At 43.3% G+C, this 27,508-nt stretch overlaps 2 protein-coding genes across 4 annotated transcripts in view; both read right to left on the reverse strand.

Annotated features, from left to right (window-relative positions):
- Positions 1 to 987: 987 nt before the first annotated feature.
- On the reverse strand, positions 988 to 19,579 carry NFRKB (nuclear factor related to kappaB binding protein). Of its 3 annotated transcripts, none has more exons than XM_069788181.1 (26): positions 19,288 to 19,579; positions 18,542 to 18,695; positions 17,905 to 18,106; positions 17,682 to 17,809; positions 16,458 to 16,632; positions 16,159 to 16,260; positions 15,481 to 15,554; positions 14,978 to 15,062; positions 14,304 to 14,484; positions 13,995 to 14,103; positions 13,392 to 13,518; positions 12,418 to 12,483; positions 11,365 to 11,444; positions 11,237 to 11,280; positions 10,722 to 10,779; positions 9,694 to 9,868; positions 9,001 to 9,107; positions 8,410 to 8,533; positions 7,905 to 7,984; positions 6,969 to 7,189; positions 6,592 to 6,868; positions 6,066 to 6,284; positions 4,809 to 5,594; positions 3,967 to 4,073; positions 3,055 to 3,190; positions 988 to 2,321 (listed from the first exon to the last, which is right to left on the reverse strand). In XM_069788181.1, exons 2-26 carry the CDS (start codon positions 18,674 to 18,676, stop codon positions 2,196 to 2,198), a joined length of 3,924 nt encoding a protein of 1,307 aa, XP_069644282.1. In that variant the 5' UTR covers positions 18,677 to 18,695; positions 19,288 to 19,579; the 3' UTR covers positions 988 to 2,195. The 3 variants fall into 3 exon arrangements, with proteins under 3 accessions (XP_069644282.1, XP_069644280.1, XP_069644281.1); XM_069788179.1 differs by having other exon boundaries at positions 10,722 to 10,782; XM_069788180.1 differs by having other exon boundaries at positions 10,722 to 10,782; positions 18,542 to 18,712.
- Positions 19,580 to 19,855: 276 nt separating this feature from the next.
- The window catches only part of PRDM10 (PR/SET domain 10), a 45,594-nt gene continuing 37,941 nt past the window's right edge, over positions 19,856 to 27,508 (reverse strand). The window contains exons 19-23 of the mRNA XM_069788184.1: positions 27,424 to 27,501; positions 26,007 to 26,147; positions 25,172 to 25,340; positions 24,437 to 24,549; positions 19,856 to 23,319 (exon numbers count right to left, since the gene is read on the reverse strand). Of these exons, the coding sequence (XP_069644285.1) occupies positions 23,083 to 23,319; positions 24,437 to 24,549; positions 25,172 to 25,340; positions 26,007 to 26,147; positions 27,424 to 27,501 (738 nt within the window). The 3' untranslated portion in view covers positions 19,856 to 23,082. The remainder of the gene's footprint in view (positions 23,320 to 24,436; positions 24,550 to 25,171; positions 25,341 to 26,006; positions 26,148 to 27,423; positions 27,502 to 27,508) is intronic.

A 27,508-nucleotide genomic window follows, 5' to 3' on the forward strand; every position in this document is an offset into this window, starting at 1 on the left:
TTATCAAAATAAGAAGCCCAGGTAGCGACTGATGCTCTTTCCCCAAAGATTCACAGACTTCAAAAGCAAAGAGAACAGGCCTTAAATGAAGCAGCAACGAACGCAAAGGTTGCTCACATGTTAGCAACCAGTTTAGCAAAGACAGGATGGTGATGGCCTGAACAGCAAGACTCTTAAAAGCAGCAACAATCTGAGATGCACTCAACTCATGGGATTAGATGCAGGTTTCTTGTTCTGTTAAACCTAATACTGCCAAAGCCTCCTGTGTCCAGTGACAAATTCACTGAGTTACTTGCAAGAGGATTCACAGAAATGCAAGGGGCTTCACGCTGTAACCATCTTTCAGCACTTGATTGTAGGTTTTGACACTGAAGAACTTTATTAATTATGAACAGAACTAACAGAGCAGGATTATCTGGATTACGTTTTGGATTTAGAGGCTCTTTCACATAAGCAACACCAGGAAGTTGTCATTTCCTTCATTTCTTATTTTAACTTTACAACTAAAAGGAATGTCTTTGCCTCCCTCCAAACCACAGCCTTTCTGCTGTCTTAGTTGATTGTACCTTTTTTGTACATTTAACTAAAACTGACAAAGACAGGTGCTCAGAAAACCTTTATCACTCCAAATTCTGTTCCCAAGGCGTATAAACCATAATTCAATTTAAAAGGGTGTACTGATGTGCCCTGCAGTCAGCCCCTTCTTTTTTTACTGAAATACCCGATTTCCTCCAACCCGCCCTGAAGTAGGTTAGCGATTGTATAGAAAGACTGACGCACCCAGTCTGAAGCCCAGCAAAACTGCCTGCTCCGCTCAGGTGCAGTGGTTCTGAACAGCAACACACAGAGCTCCAGCCCTGCAGTTCAGCCAGCGCTGGAGAGTGCTGATCTGTAAGACTTGGTTCTTTAAATAGATTATATTTGATAATGTATAACTCGGAGCAAACCATGTATTTAAAAAAAAAAAAGACTACAAGAGAAACCAGGTTAAAAAGAACCATCTTACAAAGAAGATGGACAATCTATTAGCCCTTGACAAACTAAACAATCATTGTACACAAAACAACAAGCTGTACAAAACTGAAAGGAGATGGCAGAGAGATTTGTAAGGCTTTCTGCACTTTTATTCTTCTCCTGGTCCAACAGGTCTTCTGATCTCATTCCGAGAAAGCTTCAAGGTCATGTCAGAACAGCCACGAATCCACCTCCGGTATGTGCAAAATTCAAACCAATTTACATAGAGAGATAAAATTGCAAAGGTAAAAACAAAACTAAAGGCCGGGATCGTGGGTTAAAATATTTCTTCTGAGTCCAAGAGACTACAGTTTGGGTATATTTGAAAACATATTCCAAACCTTTAAAACAAGCTATAGTCTTTTTTGAATGATAAAAAGGTTAATTTGTTGAGGAAAACTAGAGGATCCCTCTGGTGAACACTTTCTTTCTGCTTTTCAGTACATTCCCATTTGCTGACTGGCGTGTTCACACGACGACTTCCTGCATCTCCTCCACTTCTCACTCTTCCCTGTGGTTACTAGCTTTTTTACAGCAAAAACCGTCTTGACTCTCATCCTGCCTTTGACAGAAATTTGACATGGAAGTGGTATCTGTTCAAAAGAAGTTTGAGCTCAGAGATAGGGGAGAGGTATTTTAAAAGTCTATAAATAGTACACTGAATGTGTTAGGGATCTACTTCGAGGCTATGTTACAAACAAACTCTGGTGTCTGAGCCACCATCCTAAGTCACCTATATGAAAGTAGTGACAGCTAGACTCCAGCAAAAGGAGGCATCTTCTTCATGACTTTGCATGAACTACCCCTTCCAAGCAGGTTTCCCTGGTTAAGGAAGACCCAAGATCAACTGCTTTGTCCGCAACCCAAAATGCACAGAAATTATATTAAAAAGCCCTTCGGATGGGAAGAGAACAAAGAAAAGGAAGACCTCTCTTAAATGATCAATGCCACAGAACTTGGCTTTACACATCTGGACTGAAACATTTTGTTTTGTAGGTACAGCATCTTTTGCTGTGGAATTTCTACCTAGACATCACAACGCTGACTCCAGACAAGCAACGTGACAGAATCGAGTCCAGTCCCTAGCCATGACTGTGGTTAGGTAGTCTTGGGTGGTTGGATGGAGGATGACCACGGACTCAGGGAAGTTCTTGGAAAGCGATCCATTTGCAAACCAGTGTTCATAGCTGATCTTGAGTCTGTTTTGGAGATGGAGCTGTTGTCACAACCACAGTGGAAACAGCCTTAGTAGAGCCAGACACTGTTCCTTGCTGGAGATGGGAGGCTGGTACTGTTTGAATTCGCACCTGTTTGAAATGGAAAGAAAAATAACTCTTGTCAAGAACAACCTGGTGACACATTGCACTTGCATTGCACTCTGAAGCGCTGGTAAATTATCTGTTTCTGCCGCCAACAAAAATTCAGTTATATGAACGAGACCAAGCACCAAAACACATCAAGAACAGAATCTGTCACAAGAAGATCACTCAACCCACTGTTCATGTGGGATACCTAAAAACTACTTTGAATAAAAACCTACACGTCAGCTGCTTTTACAAGTTTTCAGAAGAAGGACTTGGATCCATTGGATACTTCACGTCTACAGACTTGTTACTAGCAGCTCCCAATGCAGATTAATTCTCTGGAATTACAGAACACTGAGTTTCCAGACAGAAAGATGGATATGCAAACAAGCCATGTGACTTCTTCAAGAAAAGGTGATCTGCAGAAGCCATAATACAAAACACTCCAAAAAAAGCCAAGTGTACAGAAACAATACTTCAAGCAGTTGGGAACATTTCCTGACAGGATTTTTGGGTTTACATTCATTATACTGTTGGTGCTTCAAAACCGTCTAAAAACCGTATCTCGATGGAGGGAAGGTAAAGGAGATGATGCACTGCATGTGCTTAATGCAGACACTACAGCCAAGCTGTGTACCTGTCCTTTTTATGGAACCCCATGTATCAAGTGTAAAGTCCTCATGGAGATGTCAAGTCATAAAAAAGCAAATAATATTATCATTCTAGGTGCCGTTACCTGTGTGGCCTGGCCTTGCTGCTGCAGCTGCTGCAGTTGCTGTGCCGTCAGAAAACTCACTGGCTTGTTCCCAGCGATCAGTTTTGTCCCTGCTGGCATTGTAGTCAGGATGATATTTCTACCTAATCCACTGATGCTAAGGAAAGAGAATTGTTGAAAGGTTAGTAAACAGCACAGCAGGCTATGTCTTTCAGACTCAAGTTTTTCTTCAGTTGCTAGGAGATTAAAGTTACTTACCTAATTTACTAATAATTTTAAGTAGCGGGGTTTTTTTCCCCACAAAACTGGCAAATACACCAGTTACAAGTTTATGTCAACATTTATCACTATGGTAGAGAATTACTTTATCACACGAATTAAACCCTCTAATTCAGGGCCATGCACATCACTGGGTTAGTCTGATCAGACCTGAACACTTCTCATGGAATGCAGAAAACAGCCAAGCACACAGTGTTCTGCCTTGAAATATTAACTAAGGGAGACACTACCAGAATTCATGGAAGAATAAACAAAAAGACTTCAATATCTCAATGCCAGAGGAATTTTCACTGAGGCAGTTAACACTTCCCTAGTTTCTTTAATGGAGAGATGGCTTCAGATTACATACATTTTTAGGTACATCACCAGGTTCATTCTTGCTCAAACACACAGAACTAATCTAATAGCTGTTTTCAAGGCAAAGAACGTTTCTTCTTCAGTGCATCTGCTAGAACCTACATCTCAGGGCACCTAAAGAAAGACTATATTCTCATTGCCAGACACCACATTCATTCAGTTTCTTGCAGCTAAAGGACCTATTAACAGACTGCAGGTCTATTCCACCCTCTGCTTGCTAACTCCCCAGCAACCTATTGAACACAGACCTTCCTCAGCCTATTTCTCAAGCAAAACTACCGCATGCAAAGTACTCACTTGGCCCCGAGGTTGCCCTTGATGATGGGGGCAGTCACCACACTCTTGCCTTTCACTGGCTGGCTGATCACTGACAGAGGCACTGTTATTCGTGCTGGTAGTTTACCCTAGAGAAGTTGAAGAACACATGAGGAGCCGCGGGGAGTTCAGCAGAGAAACTGCTTGACAACACACAATTAATTACCACTCAGCTTGCTTTTTAGGAGTCCTAGGAGTAGAAACCAACAGCAGCTTTGCTGATGAAATCTGTGCTCCATTTCAGGCTCATTAAAATTCACCTCCAACTCACTCACTTCACAGCTGCCCAAGCCCCGAAAACCCGCATCATCTTTGCACCACAGTATTTCTCTGGGAAGGATCATTGTATCTGTCCATGATTTTTATCCTTAGGAAACTATCGTAATGTCAATTAGCTTATGCAACTTTCACAATACAGCTTATGGTGCCTTCAGCTTTGGGCATTAAAATTGCATTAAACGGGGAAATCGCTAAAAAAGTTAATACAAGTAAAACAAGCACTTCTGGTTCTGACACCATTCCAAGGGAGATTATTTCAGAGGTGTGGGGCAAGACGCTGAGCTGCACGAGGTAGGACTTTAGATAAGCAAATTTTATTTCATTCACTTGCAAGAGGAGGTAAGGGAAGACATATCTGACTCTTTTCTGGTCATTCAGCATTTAGCTACAATTCCAACACGATGAAATTAGTTGCAGACCCACATTCTACAGTACTTAATTTGAGCCCTTGTGGCTGTAAAGAGAAGTTTTCAGACATAAACCATCAGTATATTTCAGGATTCCCCTTTCTCACCCACCTCCAGAAAAAGGTTAGCATTACTTACTGCCTGGGATGTAGATACTACTGTGGTGCTGACGGGTACCTGCCGCACAGCAGTGGCTCCTGTGCCTATAGTTATGGGAGTCCCAGCAGCTCCCGAGGCCACAGCGACCGCTTTCGACACTGTGGCACTCATGGTTGGTAAAGAAACAGCTGAGGTATGGACTGTGCCGGGCACGCTCACTGCTGAGGAAGAGGGCACTTGCTTAGCATGAGTAGCTACCGTAATAGTCTGCCCAGCTTTGGGCGGCATCACCCCCAGCCCCTGCACGATTCTTATAGTAGCAGCTGGCTTGGCCTCAGTGGATGCCACCGTAGTTATGGCTTTGCTCTTCTGATCTGCCACAGTCATGCCCAGAGCAGGCATCAGTCGGAAAGCGGAGCTTGTTGGCTCTGCAGTCTTTAAGTCAGGAGTCACTTTAACCACTGTGCTTCCAGCTGGGCTGGAAGAAGCAGAAGTGGCCGTGCTAGTCTTGGCTGGAGAATCAGCAGTCTGGACAGGATTGGATGTCACGTGCAAAGTTGCAGAGATGCCTTTCCCACTAGTGCTGCTTCCCGCAGCTGCTGTGAAGAGGTCCTGAGTTAGTTTAACAGTAGTGACTTGAGATTTGGCCAGGGTGGCCATCATGTCCGGGGTGATACGCAGCACAGTCTGTCCCTTCGCATCTGTGGTAATAGAGGACGGGGGCAGGCGCAACACATCCTTTCCTTGGATCCGAAAATTGGTCGCGGTGAGTGGGATGCCACTTCCAGGCTGGGTCTTCATGCCAAGTTGGCCTGTAATAGCCACCTGGAAGAGATGAGAGAAATGGCTGCATCAAACCAGGACACAGTCCAAGGCACAGTCAGAGTAAAACTTCCCAACAGGATGTTTGCTCCCATCAGAACTGAAGTGGCATGATGCCAGCACTCAGTACGCTGCTGAAAAGAGTTTTGGTTGCGTATCAGATGGCATTCCCAAAACCATATAAAATATGAAATACTTGTGGAGCTGCTTTTTCAAACAAGATGAATGTAAATGAGATCAACACCTGGAGACGGTCAACGTTGGACTAACATATCTTTTACCTGTACATGAAAACGGGACTCAGATACACCAAAGCAGCAACTGCGTGAATCTGTATGGTCAATAACTCATACAGCATTACGTCTCACTACAGTTTTCACTATCTTTTCACATCTGTGTATCACATATGTCACAACAAACAGGAAACAACTGGGTCGTGGAGCCCAATTCCTTGTCTCTCCCTCTCTCTCTCACCTGCTTGATGATATTCTGGCCAGCTACATTCTGGATGACAGTGGTGGAGGACGTGCTTGTAGCAGAACTGCCCGGGGAGCTGGTTACTGGCTTTACAGCCGGACTGGGAGCTGCAGACAGTCCTGTCACAGTGATGCCCGTCTGTCCTGTCATGGAGCTTCCTGGTCTTTGCACCTGCACTGGGCTGGTTTGAGCTTTTACCGGCAGAGTCATCACAGTCTACAGAAAGACACGGAGGCAGCCTATGAGCAGACTAACGCAATACTAACAATTACTCTTTTGTCTCGTGCCTTAGCTTGCAAGATCTGTGGACTTTTTACTGTAGTGCACAATTTAATGGTGCCACATAAATAGGCAATAGGGAGGAAAAAAGGAGCACTGAACAGTGTTATTTATGCACAACTGTTTCTATGCTCCTGCCCTGCAGTTACTGCATGTTCCAAGTGAGCAAGCAATCCCTGTGCACCATACCAAAATACTAAAAGAAGTCAGAGCTACTCCACCGTTTCCATGCAGCCAAACTCACCTGAGGGAGCACTTTGGTTTGCGTGGCTGTAGCTGGGACGCGGATCTGAGGCACTGACGTAGGTTGCTGCTGCTGGCTTACCACTGGGGCTTGCTGAGACACAGCTGGCAGGCTGGACTGGGCAGTGACCACCCGGACCTGTGGCAGTCCTGAGGAGGTGGTATGACTTACCACCCGGGTGGGAGGTGGCTGCGGCCCCGGCTGTGTCTGTGAACTCTGGGCTGTGGAAAGCAACGTCCCGAGCTGTGGCATGGTAGGGGATGATACCAGAAGAACGCTACGGAAAAGATAAAAGCCAGTAGGTCAGCAAAGATGTAGGAAGTGACTGAGAAAGTAGCAGTAACATTCCCAAGTGATGTACGAGACAGAAGAAGTACCTTTGGCTGGGTTTTGCTGGCTCCGATCCAGCACTAGATACACTCTTGCTAACCACAGACACTGGTGGGGGTGAAATAGGTGTTGCTGGTAATGCTGGTGCAGTTGGTGTCACGGGAGTCACGGGAGTTGGTGGCATGCTGGAGTCACTAAGGCTCAGCTGACTGGGCTCTGATGTGCTGCTGGGGAGTGCTTTCACAGAAGTCTCCTTGCTACTAGACTTCTGCAAAGAAACCACGTCAAGCATGAAGTTCTTCACAAAAACTGGGTTTGATTGCTGCATGCTCTATAGAGAGTGGGCTGAGCATTTTAAGTTGCGTTCTGTGTCGTTATGAATGATGCCCTGGTGCTAAATCCTGAAATCCCAGATGACTGACTGCCTTCCTCAACTGCAGCCACAAGCAGGCTGGTGTTTGGCTGCTCCTGCTCTCAGGTAAAAGTGCATCTCAGCTGTGACAAACATTCGTAACATGCAGATTTCCACCTTGGTTAATTTGCCAACAGCAACTACTTCGGAGATATTTGATATCAGTAACATCAACAACAAAGATGACACCAAACCCTGACAGCTTCAGCACAGCAAGGGGGAGAGCAGCAGACGTGTTCCACACACTCTACTACAGATTAACCTCAAAACTAGATCTGAAAGACCATCCCTAAGATAAGGAGCACAAATGAATTCCATTGACCTTTCTGCCGAGATCAACAAGGATAACAGTGGAAGCTGGGAGGAGCAAAAAGTTCCCTCTTTTCCTCTTCATTTTGTGCGCTGGTGCTAGACCAACACTGACATTCATCATATACATAATGAATTGATAACTTAAATATGTGATAATTTTCATCAGCCGCTATGGATGCAGAATCTATGGATTGAATTAAGCCTGTACCTCCTTCCCAATCCCAAAAGCATCTGTGTAAACCTGTGCAAAGAAATTTACCATTTTAGCCGGAGGTTTTGGCTTCTGCTGAAGGGCTTTCTTGGCCTTTGCTGCAGCAGCTTGAGCCTGGTGAATCCGTTCTGCAAATATAGATAAACGGTTAGAGTTCCTGAACATGAGCAAACACGAGTTAAGAAAGAGGCCAATCAAGAACTCTAAGTTCATCTTCAGACAAGAAATCAAACGCACATAGTCATGCAATAATGCAAAGAAAAATACCAAATAAAATTAGCCAAAAAGGCTGAAACAAAGACACATAAGAAGTTGCGAACATACATGTACATCTGCAGTTCTCGTACACGGGATACTATTTTTCAAACAAATACTTCAAACTGACACACTGCTCTGCAAGACTGGATTTAAGTGCTAATAGGCTAACATTAGCAAACTGACTAGAGGAAAAAGCTAGACTGACAAATTAACATTCACTATCCAGCTGGACTGAAGAAGCTCAAGAGATCTATAAACATTTTCAATTCTTAAGATATCACCAAGCCAGGCTTACCAAACTCTTCCTCACTCCTGTCCCGGTGCAGGTAGATCCACAACTTGCGTCCAATATCGTATTTCACACAGGGATCTTTCTCATAATGTAATCGATCCAAAGCACCGCTAACAACAGTATTAACCTGAAAGTTCAGAATTCACGGAATTACTAGATGTCCCTGGTTCAGCTAGCCAAAGGTCATGAATAGAAAAATAATCCTATTTGGCATAAAACCTGAGTAAGCAGCTAGCAATCTTCATTTGAGTAAGAACTGACTGAGAGCAGATCTTGCAGCACAGAATGCTGTTTGCCACCTTGGATTAAATGGAGCTTCCACCAAAGCTGAAAGCTCTGAAAATTGACTGGGTTTGAATCTAAAATGTGAGCAGCTATATGACACAGTGTTACTTCTGTGGCTTTTCTAGCTCTTTTTTCATCCTCCAGAGTTCAGTGCAGATTTGCAGCAGCTCACAATAGCAGTACATAGCTCCCTTTTGCTAATCAAAACAGCATAAAAATTATTGGGCCTTAGTCACCGAATACTGCCCAAGTCTGCTCGGTGTGTTTTTAGGAGAATTTGTTTGAGGCCAGACATGACATCCAACTTACTTGAGCACTTGTGACATCAGGAGCTAGGAACTGGGAATCTTTAAGCAGCTCACAGATTTCAGCACGAGTTCCTTCTCCATTAGGAAGGCGAGCAGCAGCATCACGAACTGAAATACAAAATCAGAGCTTAAACTTCCAGCCGTAACTAGGTAGCTGTATTCAAGGACTCCAGCAGATACATTTCTGTATTGCATGCTCAGCCCCATTCTCACAGCGCCTACTTGCTCACTAAAATCTAGTCCCCATGATCCCTCAAAGATACAAGCAGAGATTATAAAGGACCATTTTAAAGTATCTCAACTGTCCTGGCTTTGTGCTAGGAGTGATGACATTGGGGAACAGCACTGAACCCCAGAATGACTTTGCAATGCCCCAACTTCACCGCAGTGTACTGAAACCACCACTCTTCGTTTTCCAGTTATCTGAGCCTTAGCTTCAGTCAGCCCCATGGACTTTCCTCTCTATTTCCCATTTTCTCTCAGATCAACAGCAACACACTGATGCCTTCTTTTTTAGTTACTCCTGCTCCCAGCATTTCATCACTTCTATTCCATATAATTTATTTCTTCTTCGCTTATGTCATCGCAGTCTGCCCACCTCTTTCCTTTATAATGTAGATTGCTAAAGTCACTGTTTGGGGGGTCAGGGGAACCTTTTTCTTTCTTAAAAAAATTTTTTTGGCCATCACCTTACCGAGGGACAAGATGGTGACATATGCTGGTCTGTCTGAGCGCAGGAGAGAATGCTCTCGGGCTTTGTTTAATGAGGTTTCCTTGTCAAACACCCCCTTCACAGGGCCAACAACTGACTCAAAGCCATGCATACGGAAGGTGAAAGCTTTGTGGGGCTGGCTGTAACGGTAACGTTCCTGTATTTGGAAACAAAGAGGACTGAATTTAGCAGGAAACATATAGTGCAAAGTCTTAAAGCTTGTACTACATTTATATCATAATATAAGTTATTATCATTCTCCAGAGGAAGTTTTTTTTAAAATTAGAGCCTCAAATACTGCTGTACAAACTTATTTTGGATCAAGACAAGCACGAACTACTTCAAGCAGAATATAAACCACCACCTAACCAAAGTGTGCAGGTGCCATACATTAGGTTAATTGTTAAGCAGCTGCACAGACTAGAGAGGTGCCAGAAATATACCTTCTGCCCAGCAAACATCCCTTCCCCCAGCAACGACAAGCCCTTTCTTCCTCCTCTAATCTAGCAAAAGAGAGATTTCCAAAATTTAACCTGGATATTCTACCACACACACAGTACATGTACCCAGGGAGAAGAATCATTATCATGTGTTTACCCTATAATACGCACTCGCATCTACTACAGACAAGATAACAAAGTGTATGGGTGCACTTATTGCCACTTGTCTTCTGCTTGTACTCATACATGCCCAAAAAATATAGAGACAAGTCATCCTCATATGCTGGGGGATGGCAGAGGAGACAGAAAGGTCAGCACTATCAATTTCAATTAATTTTGCCCAATACCCATTGGAAATACAGGTGCTTTTGACTTAAGCAGCTAGGCTATACTGTTAGCAAGTTTTATGCAAGGCCAAGATACCTGCTTCAAGGCAGAAGAAACATACTAATTCTTTACATTAGCAAAGCTTGTGTAGAGTATAAAACTGCCATCCCATACAAATTCGCTTGTTTTAGTGGCCAACTATTTCAATGTGTGCATTTAAAATTAAGATGATTCTCTTCCTACCTGCTCCTGAAACACGCGTTTCTCCTCTCCAGTGCTAGGTCGGACTACATAGTCAGTCCTTCTGAAACAAAGGTCACCATCAGTTCTGAACAACAACAAGCCCACAACAATCCCAAAGAACATCCCAAAGGATTAGTCATCTCACCCTTTCTGCAAATTCTTCTGAACAAATTCTGAAAGCATTTATGACAATATAAGTAAGTCCTGCAGGGATCTTAAAATATGCTCTATGCACTACCTGAAGGTAAGCAAGGACTGTAAATAATCTCATTATCGGGACATAAGATAGATTACAGGTTTACTCTCATAATATACACGAACTTGAAGAAAATCAGTTGACTTTGTGAAGTCTCGTTACTGTGTTTACAAAATCAGACTATCAAGTTCCCTCTTGCCCCATAATGTAACATCTTTTTATTTTAAGTAACGAGCCATTCAGATCCAGGGGTGCAAGGACCAAACTTCATAGCTTTAGCACACACTGCTAAAGCTTTCAAGCAGCATTATATACTTACACTCTGGGAACTGGTGTTGTGGCATCTGAGCTGTCCTCATTTTCCTATCGAAAAACAGAGAAACATCAGTGCCGGATATAACTCAGTCAGGTTTTGTGCTGCTAGAAGGTGATTTTTTTCTGACTCACTTTGAAAAAAGTCTGGTCTTTGGTCTCCAACCACAGCTGAAACAGTGCTGCCAATTCCTTCTCGTGATCTTGGCAAGAACCTAGTCCAAAAAAATCAGGAAAAATAAGAGAAGTCCTTTATTTGTTATGAAGCCGGCTGCTTGTACTTCCCAGTCATCTCCTGCTCCCTTCCCCCCTCTATGCATCACCAGTCACAAGGCATCTTCCACACTTCACAGATGCTCCAATTTCAATACTTGAACACATCCAGGCTTAGAAAAGTGCTGAAAGCTAGTTATTCTCCTGTGTTGGTACAAAGGATGGTGCTTCAACTCCTGGCACAGCAGGCAAGGTACTGTTTGAGACACAGCCACCTGATACTTGAAGATGGCTCCCACTCTCCAAAGTAATCCCAGTCACTGAATCCATGAGCAGAAACACATCCCTACAAAACCTTCACCAAAGACTGTGAAAGGGAACAGAGGAATAGCCTCCTGACTCTTAAATCTCTGCCAGTTTAAGCCTGCAAATATGATCACTAGAATCACTGTAGTTAAGAATGGAAAATTCTGCCTAGTATCTAAATGAAAGAACATAAACACAAGACATCTGTAATTCAGTCAGTATGAGACTGGGCACATTGATTATCAATTTACTCTTTGGTTCCCACTTTTAAAAATGAGAATAGTATCAGTTTGCTCCACAGAGCAGCTTAATTCATTTATAATTGTCATAATTAATAATCAGTCTGCAGGTACGCTCTACAGAAGGGAAACTATGAAAGTGTTCAGACAGATTTGAAGGAAGACATAAACACGGTTAGGTCAGCAACATAAAGAAATAAAGCACAGTGCTTTTGCTCACTTATTCTCTGTCTGCTGCTGATACTACTGTCTTGTGAAAACCTAGAATGTAAAACACATCTTCACTCAGCTAAAAGAAAAGGCCTAACAAATGAATTAACAGCTCCGCTTGTCTTTCTCTCTGGGCTGCAGCAAGCTGGAAAGTAAAGTCCTGGAGAAAGCAACCAACCTGTACTACAGCAGAAATCATAGAAGAGCACAAGAAACTCACCAAGCAATTTCCACTGCTGAGTTTTTTCCTTGAATTCAACAAAAGGTGAGAAGCTGGAAGGAACATCTACAATGAAAAATGTGCATGTCAGAGACATCATACAAACGTCCAACCCCCAAAATCCTACTGTTGTAATGCAAGCTGTTGAGTTAGACTCATAATGACAGATAAAGCATTTCAAGTGATTATGTAAGTGCATCTCTAAATTTATACTTGCTCAAAGGGAAGGTAAGCATCTCAGAGAAACAGTGCAAGCACAACAACAGAACAGAACAGAACAGGATAATGAGTCTTCCATCTACAGGCTGTCAGGTGAGATCCTGTTCATGCTGTGAGGCACCAGGAACTGTTACTCTACAGTGACTATTCCTGGGCTCCTGGGAAGTGAACTTGGGATTTACAGTATTCACCAGCATTAGGAAGAACATTAAGTATCCATGTTGCAAAGGCCACTACAATCTACACTGTCTCTCCCTTTAAAACTCCCCACTAAGTAAATGAGAACCACAGAATAATCTACTTTGAAAGGAACGTCTGAAGCTTAGCTGGTCTAAGCCCCAGGTCAAAGCTAGGCCAACTTCATGTTTCCAGTGGAATGCTCAGGGCATCATCTAGTTTATTTGTTATTATCTCCGAAGACAACCACAATGTCTGCACACCAGGGAGAGACTAATTTCTTCCGGCTTCGAACATCCCGCCTGAAGCACATGATCCAAACAGAAGAAACTGCCTGTCTAGAGGCAATCTCACACACATTTTCACATACTCGGGAATCAAGCTGGGTCTTATCTACTATCCACATGCAGAACAAGTCTACCACAATCAAGAAACGCAGGCCTATAGTAGAAACGCTGTCAACAATACAATGATTTACTGTCGTGATGAATTAAAATTCGATTTGAGCTGTAATATAAACCAGCACTGATTAGAACTGAGGTACCAGCATCATGAGCATTTTTAACAGCCATTCTTACCTCTGCTGTCACCTGTCAAATACTGCAAGGCGGGTAAAACCAGTTCAGACCAGTTAGGGGCAAAGGAGAACCAGTTATTTAGTGCACTGGCAGGAGAAGATTGCCAATCTAGAACTTTATCTTCAAGCTGAAGAGGAAAAAAAAACCCGTTCTATTAAAGATCTTGCGCTTTAAACTATGACCATTTTAAGAAGAAAACAAACCAGCTAAACATATCCAGAGGAAAAAAAGGTTTTATATACATAAAAAGAATTCCCTGACTTCTTCAAGTAACCATCAGATGGTATTTCAGAGAACAGATACCAAAAAGGGCAAAAAACTTCCCCACCATCTCTGGCCTTAATTCATAGAATATATCGAACCATCATCTAAAGCACAGGTATGGAAAGACTTACAGATTCAACTGACTGAACTTATGAAACATGTTAAAAACTGAGTGTGGTATGCACTCCCAAAGGTTTTCATTTTTTAATATGTAATCTACATCTTAATATAATTTACAGCAGGACAACTGTGGAGAAAAATCACTGTTACATAGCTATAAACCCCCACCCCTAATTTTGCTTTCTGCAGAGATTCCTAGGTAAGTGGGCAGTTCCTTACCACAGAAAGAGTAGCAGGTCCTTCCAGAAACAGTATCTCCAACAGAAGGAAAAAGAAGCTGGAAGATATTTCATTTATTCCAAGGCATGGCTTCATCTCTTCAAGAGGTCTTCAAATGAAAGAGAACACAACCAGAGTAAGTTCCCTAAATAAATATTTACCTTCATATACAAAGATGAACACCACACATTACACACATCCCAAGCTGCACAAAACCAAAGCCTGCAAAAGCCCCACAAAAATGTGAGCTGCAACATCTGTTCCTCTCTCCATCCATGCAAAGCGTTCAGGGCCCTCTGAAGCACTTACTCCTCCTTGACAGATGACAGAGGGATGGGGGAAGGATCCTGAGACATTGGTGGGATTCCATCTGCATTGCTAAGAGAGTCAGCCAAATCTTCCACCTCAGATTTAATGATCTTCAGCTTTTTTTTCTTCTTATCTTCCTTTTCCTTCACCTTTTTCTTAAGGGTTGCAAGGTCGAATAAGGCTTTAGATATGATTAAAGGGAAGAAGAATAATGAGAAAAATTTCCTACCATATTTCATTGAGAATCATAAACTAACTATATATTTAAACACATATTCAGAAACACGGGTAGTGTGCACCAATTCACCACCAGTTCATTCCATCCTCCCAGCCATTTCCGTGATTCTTTGTTTTTCCCTTCAGCGCACTCTGTTTTAATAGAAAACCTCTAATTTCCAAACAGATGTATATGAAATGAGAAAGGCAAAGGTCACTCCTTAAAGCAGGGATACAAACTAACTTTCCTCAACTAGTTGGAAGCACCTTCAGTGCAAACTGGAGTCGTCTGTGAGCAACTCAAACGGAACAGCTCACAACCCCAGAGTGGTTAGCCAGCTATGTGAAAAGCAAAAGGATACAACAACCTATCGAGACCACCTTCCTCCTCAGCTTTTCACACACACAGGGTACCCTGTATTCATGCAGTGCACAAGTACCGTGTCCAAGCCACTAACCTGCTAAAGAACCTTTCCTGCCAGCATTTACTCGAGTCATAATGTCCTCCAGAGTCACGTCTGTCGTCACTAGATCAGGGTGGTCCTACATAGGACAACAGGATGGAAATTAAAATCAGGGAAGGACAAAGTGTTGATAGCCACAAAGGTACAGAAGATAACCCAAGTACTGAAATGCCCCAAACTTATCCGGGATCAGTTTATAAAGTTATTTACTGCAATAAAAGTCGGGAAAAGTCTTCTAACCCTGAAATCCAAAGTTTTGTCCCTCCAAAACGCATCACTAAAATTACAAAGTCCTCCTAAACAGATAAGCATAAACAGGAGCTGCCTACAGACGCTGACAATTAAATACAGGTTACAGTAAAGGGCTGAAAGGTGGCTGCACACAAAAAAAGCAGCAATCATTTTGTCACCCAGAAGTACCCTGAACTTTATGGCTAACAGATAGAAGACTAACAGATAAAATATATTTCCACCCCCCAGAATTCTTGACATCTTACAGGTTGACGTTTTCGTTTCTCGTGGTGCTTCTTCAACATCATCTTCAAATCACTTTCCCCAAGTTCTACCTTGTCTGCAACAAAAAAAACATTCAGAGATTATTTGCACAGTTTTCCGTTATTGTTACTTTACAGGCTTCTTAGAATGCCATTTTCTATCCATTCCCACTTCCAACAATCTCCAAATTTCAGTAACTAGATTTTCCTTATCTGAGTTCCATTCTTTTAATCAACCAATGTATTTCAATACTTTCTTCCTCGGGTCATCCAATTTCATTGCTGATGTAAGTATGGAAGTGAAAAGAAGTGAGAACCAGCCGTGCTGCATGAAGGGTTTGCCAACCTGATTACAGTAACCTGAGGAGGGATTGCCTTGGCACACACACCGAAATATTTTGAACTGGATGGACTATGCTAATGCTTCAACCATTAAAGGCAAAATATAACAAGAGAAATTGGTAGTATTACACAAACTGTAGACCCTTGTGTTTAAATACTAGCCTACCAAGGAGAAAAAAGATTAAATAAACTGGGAGAAGAGCCAACTGTTTGGGAGACTCCAAAACTGAAGCATTACAAGATTTCCCATCAAACAACAGATTTTCAAACTGATTTCTTGCAGGGTCTCAAAGTAATTCTCACCCCTAAATCCATATCGACCCCTAGTTTGGTTCTCACCTGCTGTTTTCATGTCCAAGGTTGACAATGTGGGGATCACTCTCAGGGGAACTGGTGGACTTGGACAACGTGCTGGAGAACTTGGAGGCCAAGAGCTTAGATCTAAAATAAATAAATACGTTTATTTCTGCAAGACCTAGCACCAATCTACGTTAACTCTATTATGCCATGTTCATTAGATCACAGCCAATAAAACTGGAGTCCAGTTTTCGTTCTTCTATCAAAGACACTGTCCCCACATCAAAACTTTGTCTTTCTCCACTCACGCCTCAAGTCTTTAGTTCAGTCCAGGGCATTACCTTCTTCATCAGAAGACAAGGTAGTATCTCCACACTCCTCTTTCACTTCCCTCAGAATCTTCAAGTAGCGCCGATGCGTCCGTCTGTCTCGTTCTTCCATGTCATACGCTGGTGAGAAGTGCCTTCTCCTTAGGGTCATATCAGGGCCTCCTTTCCTAGCTAAATCCAGCAAGTGCTGGAAGATGAGATATGTGTGACATTAGCTATCTCGGCTACAGCGTTGTAAGCTAGAACAGATAAGCTCAACTCACGTACTTTCAGCAAGTTTAACGTGGAGTTGGTGTGGTAAGCACCTCAGTTCTTTATAAGGTAACCCTTACAAAGTATCAGTATCTGCCACATACAAGATTTTAAAACCAGCATTTTAGACCACCATTTAAAGGGGGGGAAAAAGCAAGGCAAAATCTCTGCACCGTCATCTGCACACACAATAATACCTCACTGTCATTTTACATGGACTGTTGAGAAGAACCTAACCATTGGTCTGAGATCCACTTGTGCAGTTTCCATGCCAAATACATAACACAGACATGGAACACTCCCTCTTTTGGAGAAAACATTTTACCCCTTATGGCTACAGAGGAAATAACTGCCTACACATTTCCATATTCATCACTGTCCGGCGTTTTAGACAGACAGACTTTCATCTTCATCCGTACATCCTGTATGTTTCAACACCTAAGCGTAATGAAATGATAAGCGAGCAAGTATTTACAACGAACACATTTCAGTTGGCAGCAATTAGCTGACAACAGTATCCACAGAGGAGGACTTCATCAGGGATTTACAGGCATCAGAATCAGAGTTTTGTATCTATCCTATACCAGTCCCCACTGAAGCTGGGGAATTCATACAACTAGATATTTAGCAGCCTTACTTGTTTCAGAATGACAGAAATGGTAGATGAAGGCAGAATGACTTGTTAATAGGACAGTAAGGTGTAAAGGGGCAAATGCAGGGAGTGGGTGACAAGGTGGGCATGGAAAAAAGACACTATACACAAGTGAGAGCTATGAGAGTTTCAAAATCTGGAATTTGCAAACGTAACAATGTTTCTAGAGTTTTCACATTCTAAGAACCACTGGAAAACCAAAAACACAGCATGCATTAAAGGAAAGACCTTCAAGAATTGTGAATGCACAAATACCAAGACACTTTGTTGTAAAGACAACCTATTCCTTACGGAACACAAGAAAGAGATGACCGTGCCCCAAAGACACTCACATTGCGGGAAGCGAGGATCTGCTTCAGCAGTCGGTAGAAGTACTGCTGCTGAGAACTCAGGTAACGTTTGTACTGGGACTTAAAACAGAGCTGCCGGTATTTCACAACTTCAGGATTAAAGTGTCCATCTTTAAGAAAGAGGTACAAAACACTTCAGTTTTCGTCAACTACTAGTTCAGAACTTAACCCCGAAAATACACAGAAGTATATTACGCTCACTGACCCCGGAAGAGTTTCTGGGCGATGTGCAGTGGATTTCCAAAACGGAAGTTTTCACCACTGAACAACGCAGAGATGAGTTTGTTCTGATGCTCTCGGTTGTTTTCAGGAAAGTGAGGCAGGAATTTTTTTAGGTGGTCTTGCTGCGCATCTGTCAGTACCTCCTGCCACGTAGACAAGCTGACAACTTCAAAGAAGATCTCAGGCTAAAGAAAGCAAAAAACAATAGTGAAGAAAATGCATCTGCGTCCTTGACAATTTTCTAGCCCTTAAGGCTTTCTGTGGTTAAATAACACGAGTCACGAGACAGCGTCTCACCAAATGCAGAAAACAATAGAGAGTAAAGAGGAAAGGTGAGGAAATTAACGCTACTACTAGCAACAAGAAAATAAATTCAAAACTGGTAACAAAACTTTCTCACAGATGTTTTCAAAATAAGAGACGTTGTCACCTAGAAAAAAAAGGTAACAGAACAGTTTTAAAAGTTTTCCTGAGATTAACCAAAGCCCTTTTTAACACCTTTTCCAGGACAGTCGGAAACATTTCTCCTCTTTTCTGTTTGCTCTGTAAGCCCCACAAAGGGAGTTAAACGTGCTGTTTACCAAGGCTCTGAAAAGGTACAGTATCTGAGCACTACTCACATCCTCCAGAAGGTCCTCGGGCAGGCTAACCCTGGTGGTACCCAGCATGCAGTCCTCCATGATGCGTGTGACATTTCCTTCCCCGCAGGGTCCCAGCTCCAGGGGGTCCGTGAGCATGTGATCCAGAGAATCCATTCTTCACCCTCTCCTGCTCCTGAACAGCAGCAAAGCCTTCAACAACCGAAAATCCCACACCCAGCTACATCCCCAGCTAAGGAATGACCAAGAAGCCACGTTTGATGAAGTTTAAACGCAAGCTGGGGAATCGGGCCATGAGATATGTAAGATATTGCAGTGTTAATTTATGGTTCAACTGCAACACAAGTCACGCCAACAGAGGAACGCTCTTCCAGGCAGCGTGTACCGTGTCCCAGTACAAGCGGAGTGGAAGGTACAGGCGACCCATTTCACTTTGCTTCCCGCCTGCAGGAGCTGGTGTCGATAGAACTAAATACCATGAAAAACTACACCTAAATCCTGAAAGCGGATTTAAAAACCGAACCGCAGGTCTAAGGTAGGATTTCTCTCAGGCTGAATCCGCAGCTACGACTGGGCCAGGAGCCCCCCTTCCCCTCCGGCGCAGTCGGGAACAGCTTGCGCAGCTCTCGGCTGAGGGGAAAACGCATGAACCACGCGGAATAAGTTAACAGGGGAAAAAGAAAAAAAAACCGAAAAAACACAAGCCGAACTTAAACCAGGGTCGGGCAGTAGGAAACCGCAGGAAAAAAAAAAAGCGCATTTCATACCCGCTACGCTGCCTCTGGGCCTGACACCGGCGTCTCCACCGCTCCCCCGGTGCGCCGAGGCTGAAGGCACCCCGAGACCCCCGCTCACGCAGCGCCGGAGGTCCGCCGCCGGCTGCGAAGGCGGGAAGCCGGGGAAGCCAACGACCCACCACCGCCCGCCCGGCCGCTCCCCGCTGAGGCGACGGGCGGCCCCGCGGCCCCGGGCCGCTCCCCACAGAGCCCCGGCGGCCAGCGGGGGCGGGAAGCCCCCCGCACGCTGCCCGCACCGGAAGGCGGAAGGCGGCGGCCGTTCGGGGCGCCTGCGCGTTGGCCGTCTGCCCCGTTGGCGCCTGCGCGCTGCGCCTCTCGCCTGAGGGAAGCCGGGCAACCCGCCTGGCCCTGAGGCGGCGGGAGGGGAGGAGGAGGGTGGCCGGGAACCGGCGGGCGGGAGGAGGATGAAGAAGAGGAGGAGGAGACGGTGCTTTTCTCCTCGTCGCTACCGAACCCTTCGCGACAAGCCCCATTGCACTCGCCCAACGCCCCGGCCCACCCCGTGAGGAGAAGGGTCAGCGCTAAAAAAAAAAAAAGAAAAGAAAAAGAAAAAAGATTTATTAATTTCGTTGTGTGGTTTGTTTTTGTTGTTTTTTTTTTTTTTTAACACCTGCCAGGTTGCACGAGACTATGAACACAATAACAGTCACTGAATGTACAACAAACATACACAATTAAATAAGAGAAGGGGCAGAGCAAAACAGCCCGAGCAGTCCGAGAGGTGCAAGTTCAGGGTGCTTGGGTTTTGTTTTTTTTCTCTTTTTTTTTTTTTTTTTTTTTCCTCCAGGAAAATACCAAATCAGACCCCGAACACCTGCAAGGAACAGCGTTAGGCCTCCGAGGAGGCTGCAGCAGGGCCCCGTCTTCAAGCAAAACATGGCCCCTGCAGACAACCGGGAGGACTCCAGAGTTAAACTCCTGTGGGACATGACTTCAGAGATAGATCTTTGGGTAGTTCTGGTTTAAAAATAATAATAAATCCTATACCTTCTGCACTGCAGAAACTGGAAAAAAAAAATCCATGCAAATGGTTGTCTTTTCTTTTTTTTTTTTTTTTTTTTTTTTTTTGTCGTCTTTCTAAAAGCAGACCCTGCCACTTCTGCAATCACTGTAGCTCCTTACTTTGGAAGGAAAATTCACGATAACTTCCATTTCCAGGGATGCTTCTTTTACAATGAGGCATTCGTTTAACTTGGGACACCATGAATCACTTAATGCGGGTACCGAGGACACTGCTGTTGCTGTGGGACAGAGTAGAAACTTTGATAGGGAAGATTGAGTTCAAAAATGCCATTTTAAAATTGTTTTCTGGAGCACGTTGTAGTCTTCAGCTTTAAATAACTGCTACAATTGTCCTCAGTCTGTGATCCTTTCCAACAAAGGTGAATAGAGCAGAACATTGAAACCCCACATCTGCAGTATCATTAAGGGGAACAAGTTTGATGTTCATCTACAAAGACAATAGACCTTTTAAGACTTTAAAATTGTTCCTGTAGGGCAGTATCCGCCTGGAATATCCCATTTCCAAGCCTCCCATTTTCCTACTACTCACACTATTTCTGACTCGTTATTACATCATCTAGCAGCCTGAAGAAAGCCAAGACAAAATCTCCCTTCTCTTCTCCCACACCGACACCATTGCAACACCCAACACTGTAACTCAGAAGCCCTCAGCGACACGACTCCAAACGAATTAGTGGGAACTGCAGTTGCTTGGCCACGCTGCTGAAGTCCATGGGCTCCCAAATGCACTGAATTTGAAGACACTCATCACTGCGCTCTGGTCCTCATTAACTTTGCCAATCTCATTAATGCCCCACTACGGTGGTACAGCAAGAGAAGCAAAATCCCAGGAACAAATTAATCCACATTTTGGCAAGTCACTTGAAAGCTACCTCAGAACAGTTCTGAGCTAGCCAGTGTCTTCAATCTGATTTATTTTACCACGCACAGTAACTATGTTCACGCCATATTAACAGATATGTTAATTACCAAAGCAATACCTGCTACAAGGCTTTGCCCACAAGGAACCAGACTTTCTCTCGTCTAGTCTGAGCGTGAAGTTCTCTCACGTCTTAAGAGCTTTAACTGCATAAGGCCTGATACCACAACATGTAAACAGCCGTAGCGCTGACTCGCACGGGTAATCCTCATCTAAATCTGTGGGAGTACTTACGCAAAAGAGTCCCACATTCACACTCAGTGCGGCCCAAGAGAAAATGAATCAAAAACCCCCTCTCTCAGTTCTTCAGTCTCAACGGCCATTAAGACAAAACATCCTTCTTGGCTTTTGTTTTATAAATAAATGTATCCTATTATGCACAGACATTCTGGGAGGAGTTTTCAGGCAGTTAATGGAGGTTTAGACATACACAGTATATCCCATCAGGAGTCAGTGGAGCTGTAGTCATATTCTTGCAAATACCAGAATGTGTTAAATAACCAACCAACAAGAACTGTGAAGGAGAATTATGTAAGGGGAAAAAAAAAAAAATACACTGCCTTAAAAGATAAACCTTCTCTTTCCCTTTCTCCTGGTCCCTAAAGATAACATGAATTCTGTACATAGACCAGGTCCACCAAAGCAGGCAACCCTCACAGATGGCTTTCTGTGTCCCATAAATAGTGGTCCACTAGCATGTTTCTTACGTGTTTCCTGAGTCCAGGGCTGGTCATGTTATGGAACTGTCCAAAGGAATTACAGTGCATTGCTAACAAGGTTATTTGGAAAAATCAGAGTAACCAACTCTCCATCCAGTCTTTGAGGAGAAAAATATGTCCACTTTGAGGTGGCAACAGAGATAACTACCCTGCCTCTTCAGAAGTGTGCTCCTGTACCCACATTTTCTCCTGGCACAACTATCTTCCGGTCACAGCAGAAGCTGCTAGCTATGCAGGCTATGCTGAGCCTTTTTTGTTTACAGGCAAAAAGGCCATTCTCCCTGCAAATACTGGAAGGGAAAAGAGATGACAGTGGCTCCCTACTACCCTTATGTGCTACTATGATTTCAATCAGTTTGTTCCACACGACCCAGGCTTAAGACTGCACTTTTCCTTCTTTCTGGAACTGCTTGGTAAAATAGGGCAGGGCAGACAGCATGTAAACAGTTTGAGGGCTGGAAAAAAAAAAATAATTTAATGGACTGCTTCGGCACATCTTCACAGCTTCATCGTTATATCCATCCCCGCCCACGTACGCCAGGAGTCACCGCTTTGCTGCTGCTGCTCTTTTTCTCCAGGCAGTCTGCTCGCACTGAGCTGGTACGTTCCCTTTCACCTTGGCTGCTGAAACAAAGACACAGGAAGCAGTTCTGCCATATTCTGGCAACTTACATGATGTCCTCCTGTTTAACGGCTCCTATTAAAAATATACACACAATATGATCTGCCAGTTAGCCTTCTGTTAGGCAAGCTTTTTCCCATACAATTGAAATAAGAAGTTGTTTACTGGAGACACTTCCAAAAAGGAAAAATAAGGGTCAGCAGACATGCCAAAAATAAAGTCCAGAGCAAGCAGAGGTTTCACTTCTCCTCTTGTCCTTTTTGTTAAAAGCTGCATAAAATAGCATCCCAGAAGGATTCTGAGGGTACTTCTTCGTGGTCACTGGGGACCTAAACCCTTTTAAAGCATTAACAAGAGCTCCAAGATTTTAGTTGAAGATAAGTGAGCATATACTTTTAAAATATATTGAGCTCCAGGATGCCCATATATCTGGGCTTTCAGGGCCGGTTACAAGTACAAGCAAATGACACCACGAGGCTCATTCATTCGTGTTCTGCTGAGAAAGTTCTTGGTTTAGTGATGTGCACTTCACTGCTGCCATTCCCGTTGGTGGTTGTAGTGATTATGTACTGGGTGGTTTGCTGCTGACTGCTTGTTTGTGATTCCAAGGTATCTGTGTGGGCTGGTGGCTGGGAAACGCCGACCTGTACCTCGCTGGAGAGCGAAGAGTTTTGTTTGACATCCAGATCAGACTGACCTTCAGATATCACATAGTGAGTCTGCATGGGGGAATATAAAAAATAAGTAATAATCATTGCATCTTCTGTAACTTTTCTGTTCTAATAGTCTAACTTTCCTGTTGCTGTGCTGGAAGACATTTTGGTACGAACAAGGAACTCTGAAATTAAGGTGTATTTCATTTAAATGTATTTGAGAGCAACATAACCTTTGTCCTTTGTTTTGAAGTGCATTGGACTGCTTTGCATTTGGTTAAACTTACAAATGGTTAAACTAATTACACAATTAACCCATCACTACAAATTTTAAAAAGCGATTTTTAATACAGCTACTCTGAAAGTTTTTTCCCTTTTCCACGTGTTCTAGCACAAGTTGCATTTCCAGTGTCCAATATCAACACAGCACAACAGCCTGCCTCCTTATGCTGGACTGCTTACAAGGTAAGATAGCAGTAACTCTTCTTATTTTGTAATCCTACAGGTAACAGAAAGCTATCAAAAAGTTTCCAGAAACTGTTCTGAAATTTGGTTTAATGGACACAGCTTAGTTATAAATATTTTTAAGACTAATCAATACCACTAAATCATACCTTGTCCTGCAAATGTGATTAAGTGAACACTTTAAACTTGAAGGAGTCATGCATACAAGGGCCAGGCAGCATAGGCCTTGCAAATGGCTAGATGCAGAAAACTATTTGCAGTCACCACATAAAGGAATATGATGCTATTTCGGGGGGGGGGGGGGGGGGGGACGGGACGGGACAAAACCAAAAAAAAACCAAAAAAACCAAACAAAAAAACCCCAAACAAGTCTTTTCCATGACGCTCAAGAGATTATTTCTTGCCTTTTGTAACCTGAAGTTTACAACATTACTAGGTTTGACCCATAGCACTTTTCTCCTTAGTTCATGACACAACACATTGTATCATTTCTTCACTGTTTTGCCTATGGATTCTGCCCAGCATGCAACTCGCTACCACTGTTACAGAAAGCCAATGCCCTTTTGGACTGTACAGTCTGGACCTCTTTAGGTACACCATTATTCTCTACTCTCTGTGCCCAGTCATCATTTTAGCATTCCTTTAACCTTCAAACTGAAGGCTTTAAGCCTGATACATTACTCTGGGTGAAAAGAAAAGGCTGTGATTTTTTCCTTACCTGAGTAACTGCTTTCACTTGCCCTGTGTTGACAGTGGTGACTGGTGTACCTACAGCGGTCTCTGTGATCACATACTGGCCTTGGGGAATGGTCATCATCTGAATCTCAGATGCTAAAAAATGGAAATTGGGCAATCAAGACCTTCAAACTCAAAGACCACCTTAAAAGATAATGTCTTAATGTCAGCAAGATTTCAAGCCTGAAACAGTCGTTGTTGATTAGAAATTCAGGTAGCGTAAAGTCTTGTAAAACTCTACAGGCCTCAACAGAATTATGCCAGCTAACATCAGCTGCAGATTTGGCAATTCATACCTAGACAACACATCCTGTTCTCACCCAAGAAATCCTAGAATTACCATCCAGAGCTGCATGGACATGAGAAATCATTTCATGTCACCCTCATGTTCTGTACGATTCTTTCAAGCATCCTTCCAAATTTGAACAAGCTGCTATCCAGCACATGGATTTTTGCTGAATGCAAGTTCCTTGGAATAAAGGAGCCCAGTCTACCTGCCCAAACCACACACCAGATCATTACGGACCTACGGCAGAAGAGCCAGTACAACCATTTTCATTTGTCTGAAACTGTTTATCTTCTTAGATCTCTATGAATATTAATCACGAAACTTAATGAGCTCTGAAAATACTATCCCATTTGGTAGCTGGAGAAATGGAGCACGTATTAGTCCCACACGCTAGCCAGACTACTAGGGAGAGCTACTGCTGACACTTACAATAACTCCGAAATGAGTTCCACGTGCTGGGAAGATACGTGTGCTGAACTGAAGATCCTTGTTGCTGCTGGAGGGCTTGGTTTGGTGTCGATGTAGTTGTCTGCATCTGTGAGGGGCTGAGTTCCTGCTGAGATTGTTGTGAGGAGGGACTCAAAGGCTGACCACCAACCTAGAGGGGGAAAAAAAAAAAAAGGAAAAAAAAAAAAGGTGTACGTGTTCTCAGTGTACTAAGGATTGCATACCTCTGTTCTGTTACAAACATATCCTTCTTAAGGGAAAACACAGGGGCTTATATTCTATAGCATATCGAGTACAAGAACTGCAAAGCTCTCCTCCAACTTGCTTCACTCTATGGTTAGTAAGCCGAGACCCGGAAACTGAAATAGAGACGTTCCTTGCCAAAGGTTATGTAGCAAGCCTGTAGCAGGGAACCGAGATTAGAGGCTAAATAATACCCAACAGCATGAAGAGCTGAACTTCAAATATTTAAGGAATGCCAGTTTCCATTTACATCTTTCAACTGGCTAAGTTTATTTAAGCTGCAAATTTGACTGTTCCCAGCCATTTATCTCTATCTTGTATACATTCTTGGGGCGGGGGGGAGGGAACCCCAACCCCCCCACCCCAAAAAAGACACAAAACAAAATGCCCCCAGACACCCTAGGAACATCTGGGGACTATCTGATGATCTCAGAGATGTTAATTTGAAAGCCATTTCATGTGTGGTCCTTTAAATGACATAGAAAAGACTATCTCCTGCATCAGCACATGTAATATGCCAGCTGAGCAGACTGGTAGGGAAAACATTTCCTGCAAGAAGAGAAGAGTGAAATACCTGTGATGATGACTGAGTTGCTGGCGTTGGCTCTGTGACCTGGATGTGCTGCACCTGGATAGCATGCTGCGTGTATGTCTGGGGGTCATGAAGCTGCCCAACATCCACTGTGGAGTGCTGGGACTGGTGAGGTGAGGTAGCCTGGGTAAAAAAAAAAAAAAAAAAAAAAAAAAAAAATCAAAGCAGAGGTGTATACTTCAAATTCTTTGCAAAAGCAGCCATGTAAACCTCTTCTGTGATACAAGGTCTGGAACAATGAGGTATGGACCTTAGTGAGGCCACACAGCACTCCTTGTTCAAGCCTGTGTTTACCCTCTTTGCACTCCTAGGAGATAAAGAAGTACACTTAACAGATGTAATGCACCAAGATGGTTACATCTTGGTGATATCAATGGAAAGGACTTGCCTAAAGTCATGCAACCTGTCTGTGACAGCAGCTGGACTCAAATCAAAGGGTCTGGAAACCAGGATGAGTGTCAACCACTGGACCATCCTTCTTTGTAAGCATCTGTCTATAAAACGTATGCATATCCACTACTGTAGTTTGACGTAGCTCTGTATCAAGACAAGTGCTCAGTCTTACTGATGAAAGGCTTTTTTGAGCAACACCTGCTAATGATACCAACTGGAGTAGTTTAATTACAAGTCTCAGACCTTGATAAAATTAAATATGAGCTGCAGGAATCAGTTTTCATGCTCTTGTTTTGTTAGAACAGCCACAGTCAATATTAACTGGGGCCATTTTTTAGGCCTTTATTAATCAAATTCATAACTTAATTTGTAATGAGGGGGCAGAGAGAACACCAAGTATCAGCTTCAAATACAAACACATGGTAGTTTCAGCTTCACCTGGTGGGTAGTAGATTTGAAGGCTATGGTGATTTCTTACAGCTGCCTGAGTTATTTTCCTCAGTTCAGTTACTCTAGTTACCCCCCTGGTTTTATTTTTAGGAGGCTGTTGAGCATCATAGAGAATGAATATTCTAATAGATGATATGAAGGGAAAAAGCAAGTGCTTTCTGTACTTCCAAATTTTGGCTCTGGCTCACTGAGAACAAGTACGTACAAATTAGTCTTCAACTGCAAAAATGGGTCACCCACTGACCCACTTTTCCAGTTGCTGGAAAACCTTCCTAGAGCAGACTTGAGCAAAAGTGCCCAGATGGGTAGAACGAAATTAGGACTGTGTCAATGTCTCCAGCAAGCTGACCAAGACCGGCAGGACTATTTATGCCCAGTACACGACGCTTACAATGGGAACTCTATGCATTATCAATCAACTTATCTGTAAAAAACAGTCTGCACCACTTTTTTTAACTACTCCTTAACACAATTCTGAGCGCTACAGCCCCCAGAAAGCACAGGCTTGATATGGAGGGGATCAAAAGCACATCAAGTCCTCCAAAAGGTTACTCACCTGGGCCACTTGAACAACCTGCAGCTGTATGTGCTGAGGCTGCTGCAAGCCAGTTGTGGATTGAGACACAGGGATGTACTGGATT

The sequence above is a fragment of the Haliaeetus albicilla genome, chromosome 7, assembly GCF_947461875.1.
Source record: "Haliaeetus albicilla chromosome 7, bHalAlb1.1, whole genome shotgun sequence".
Classification (NCBI taxonomy): domain Eukaryota; kingdom Metazoa; phylum Chordata; class Aves; order Accipitriformes; family Accipitridae; genus Haliaeetus; species Haliaeetus albicilla.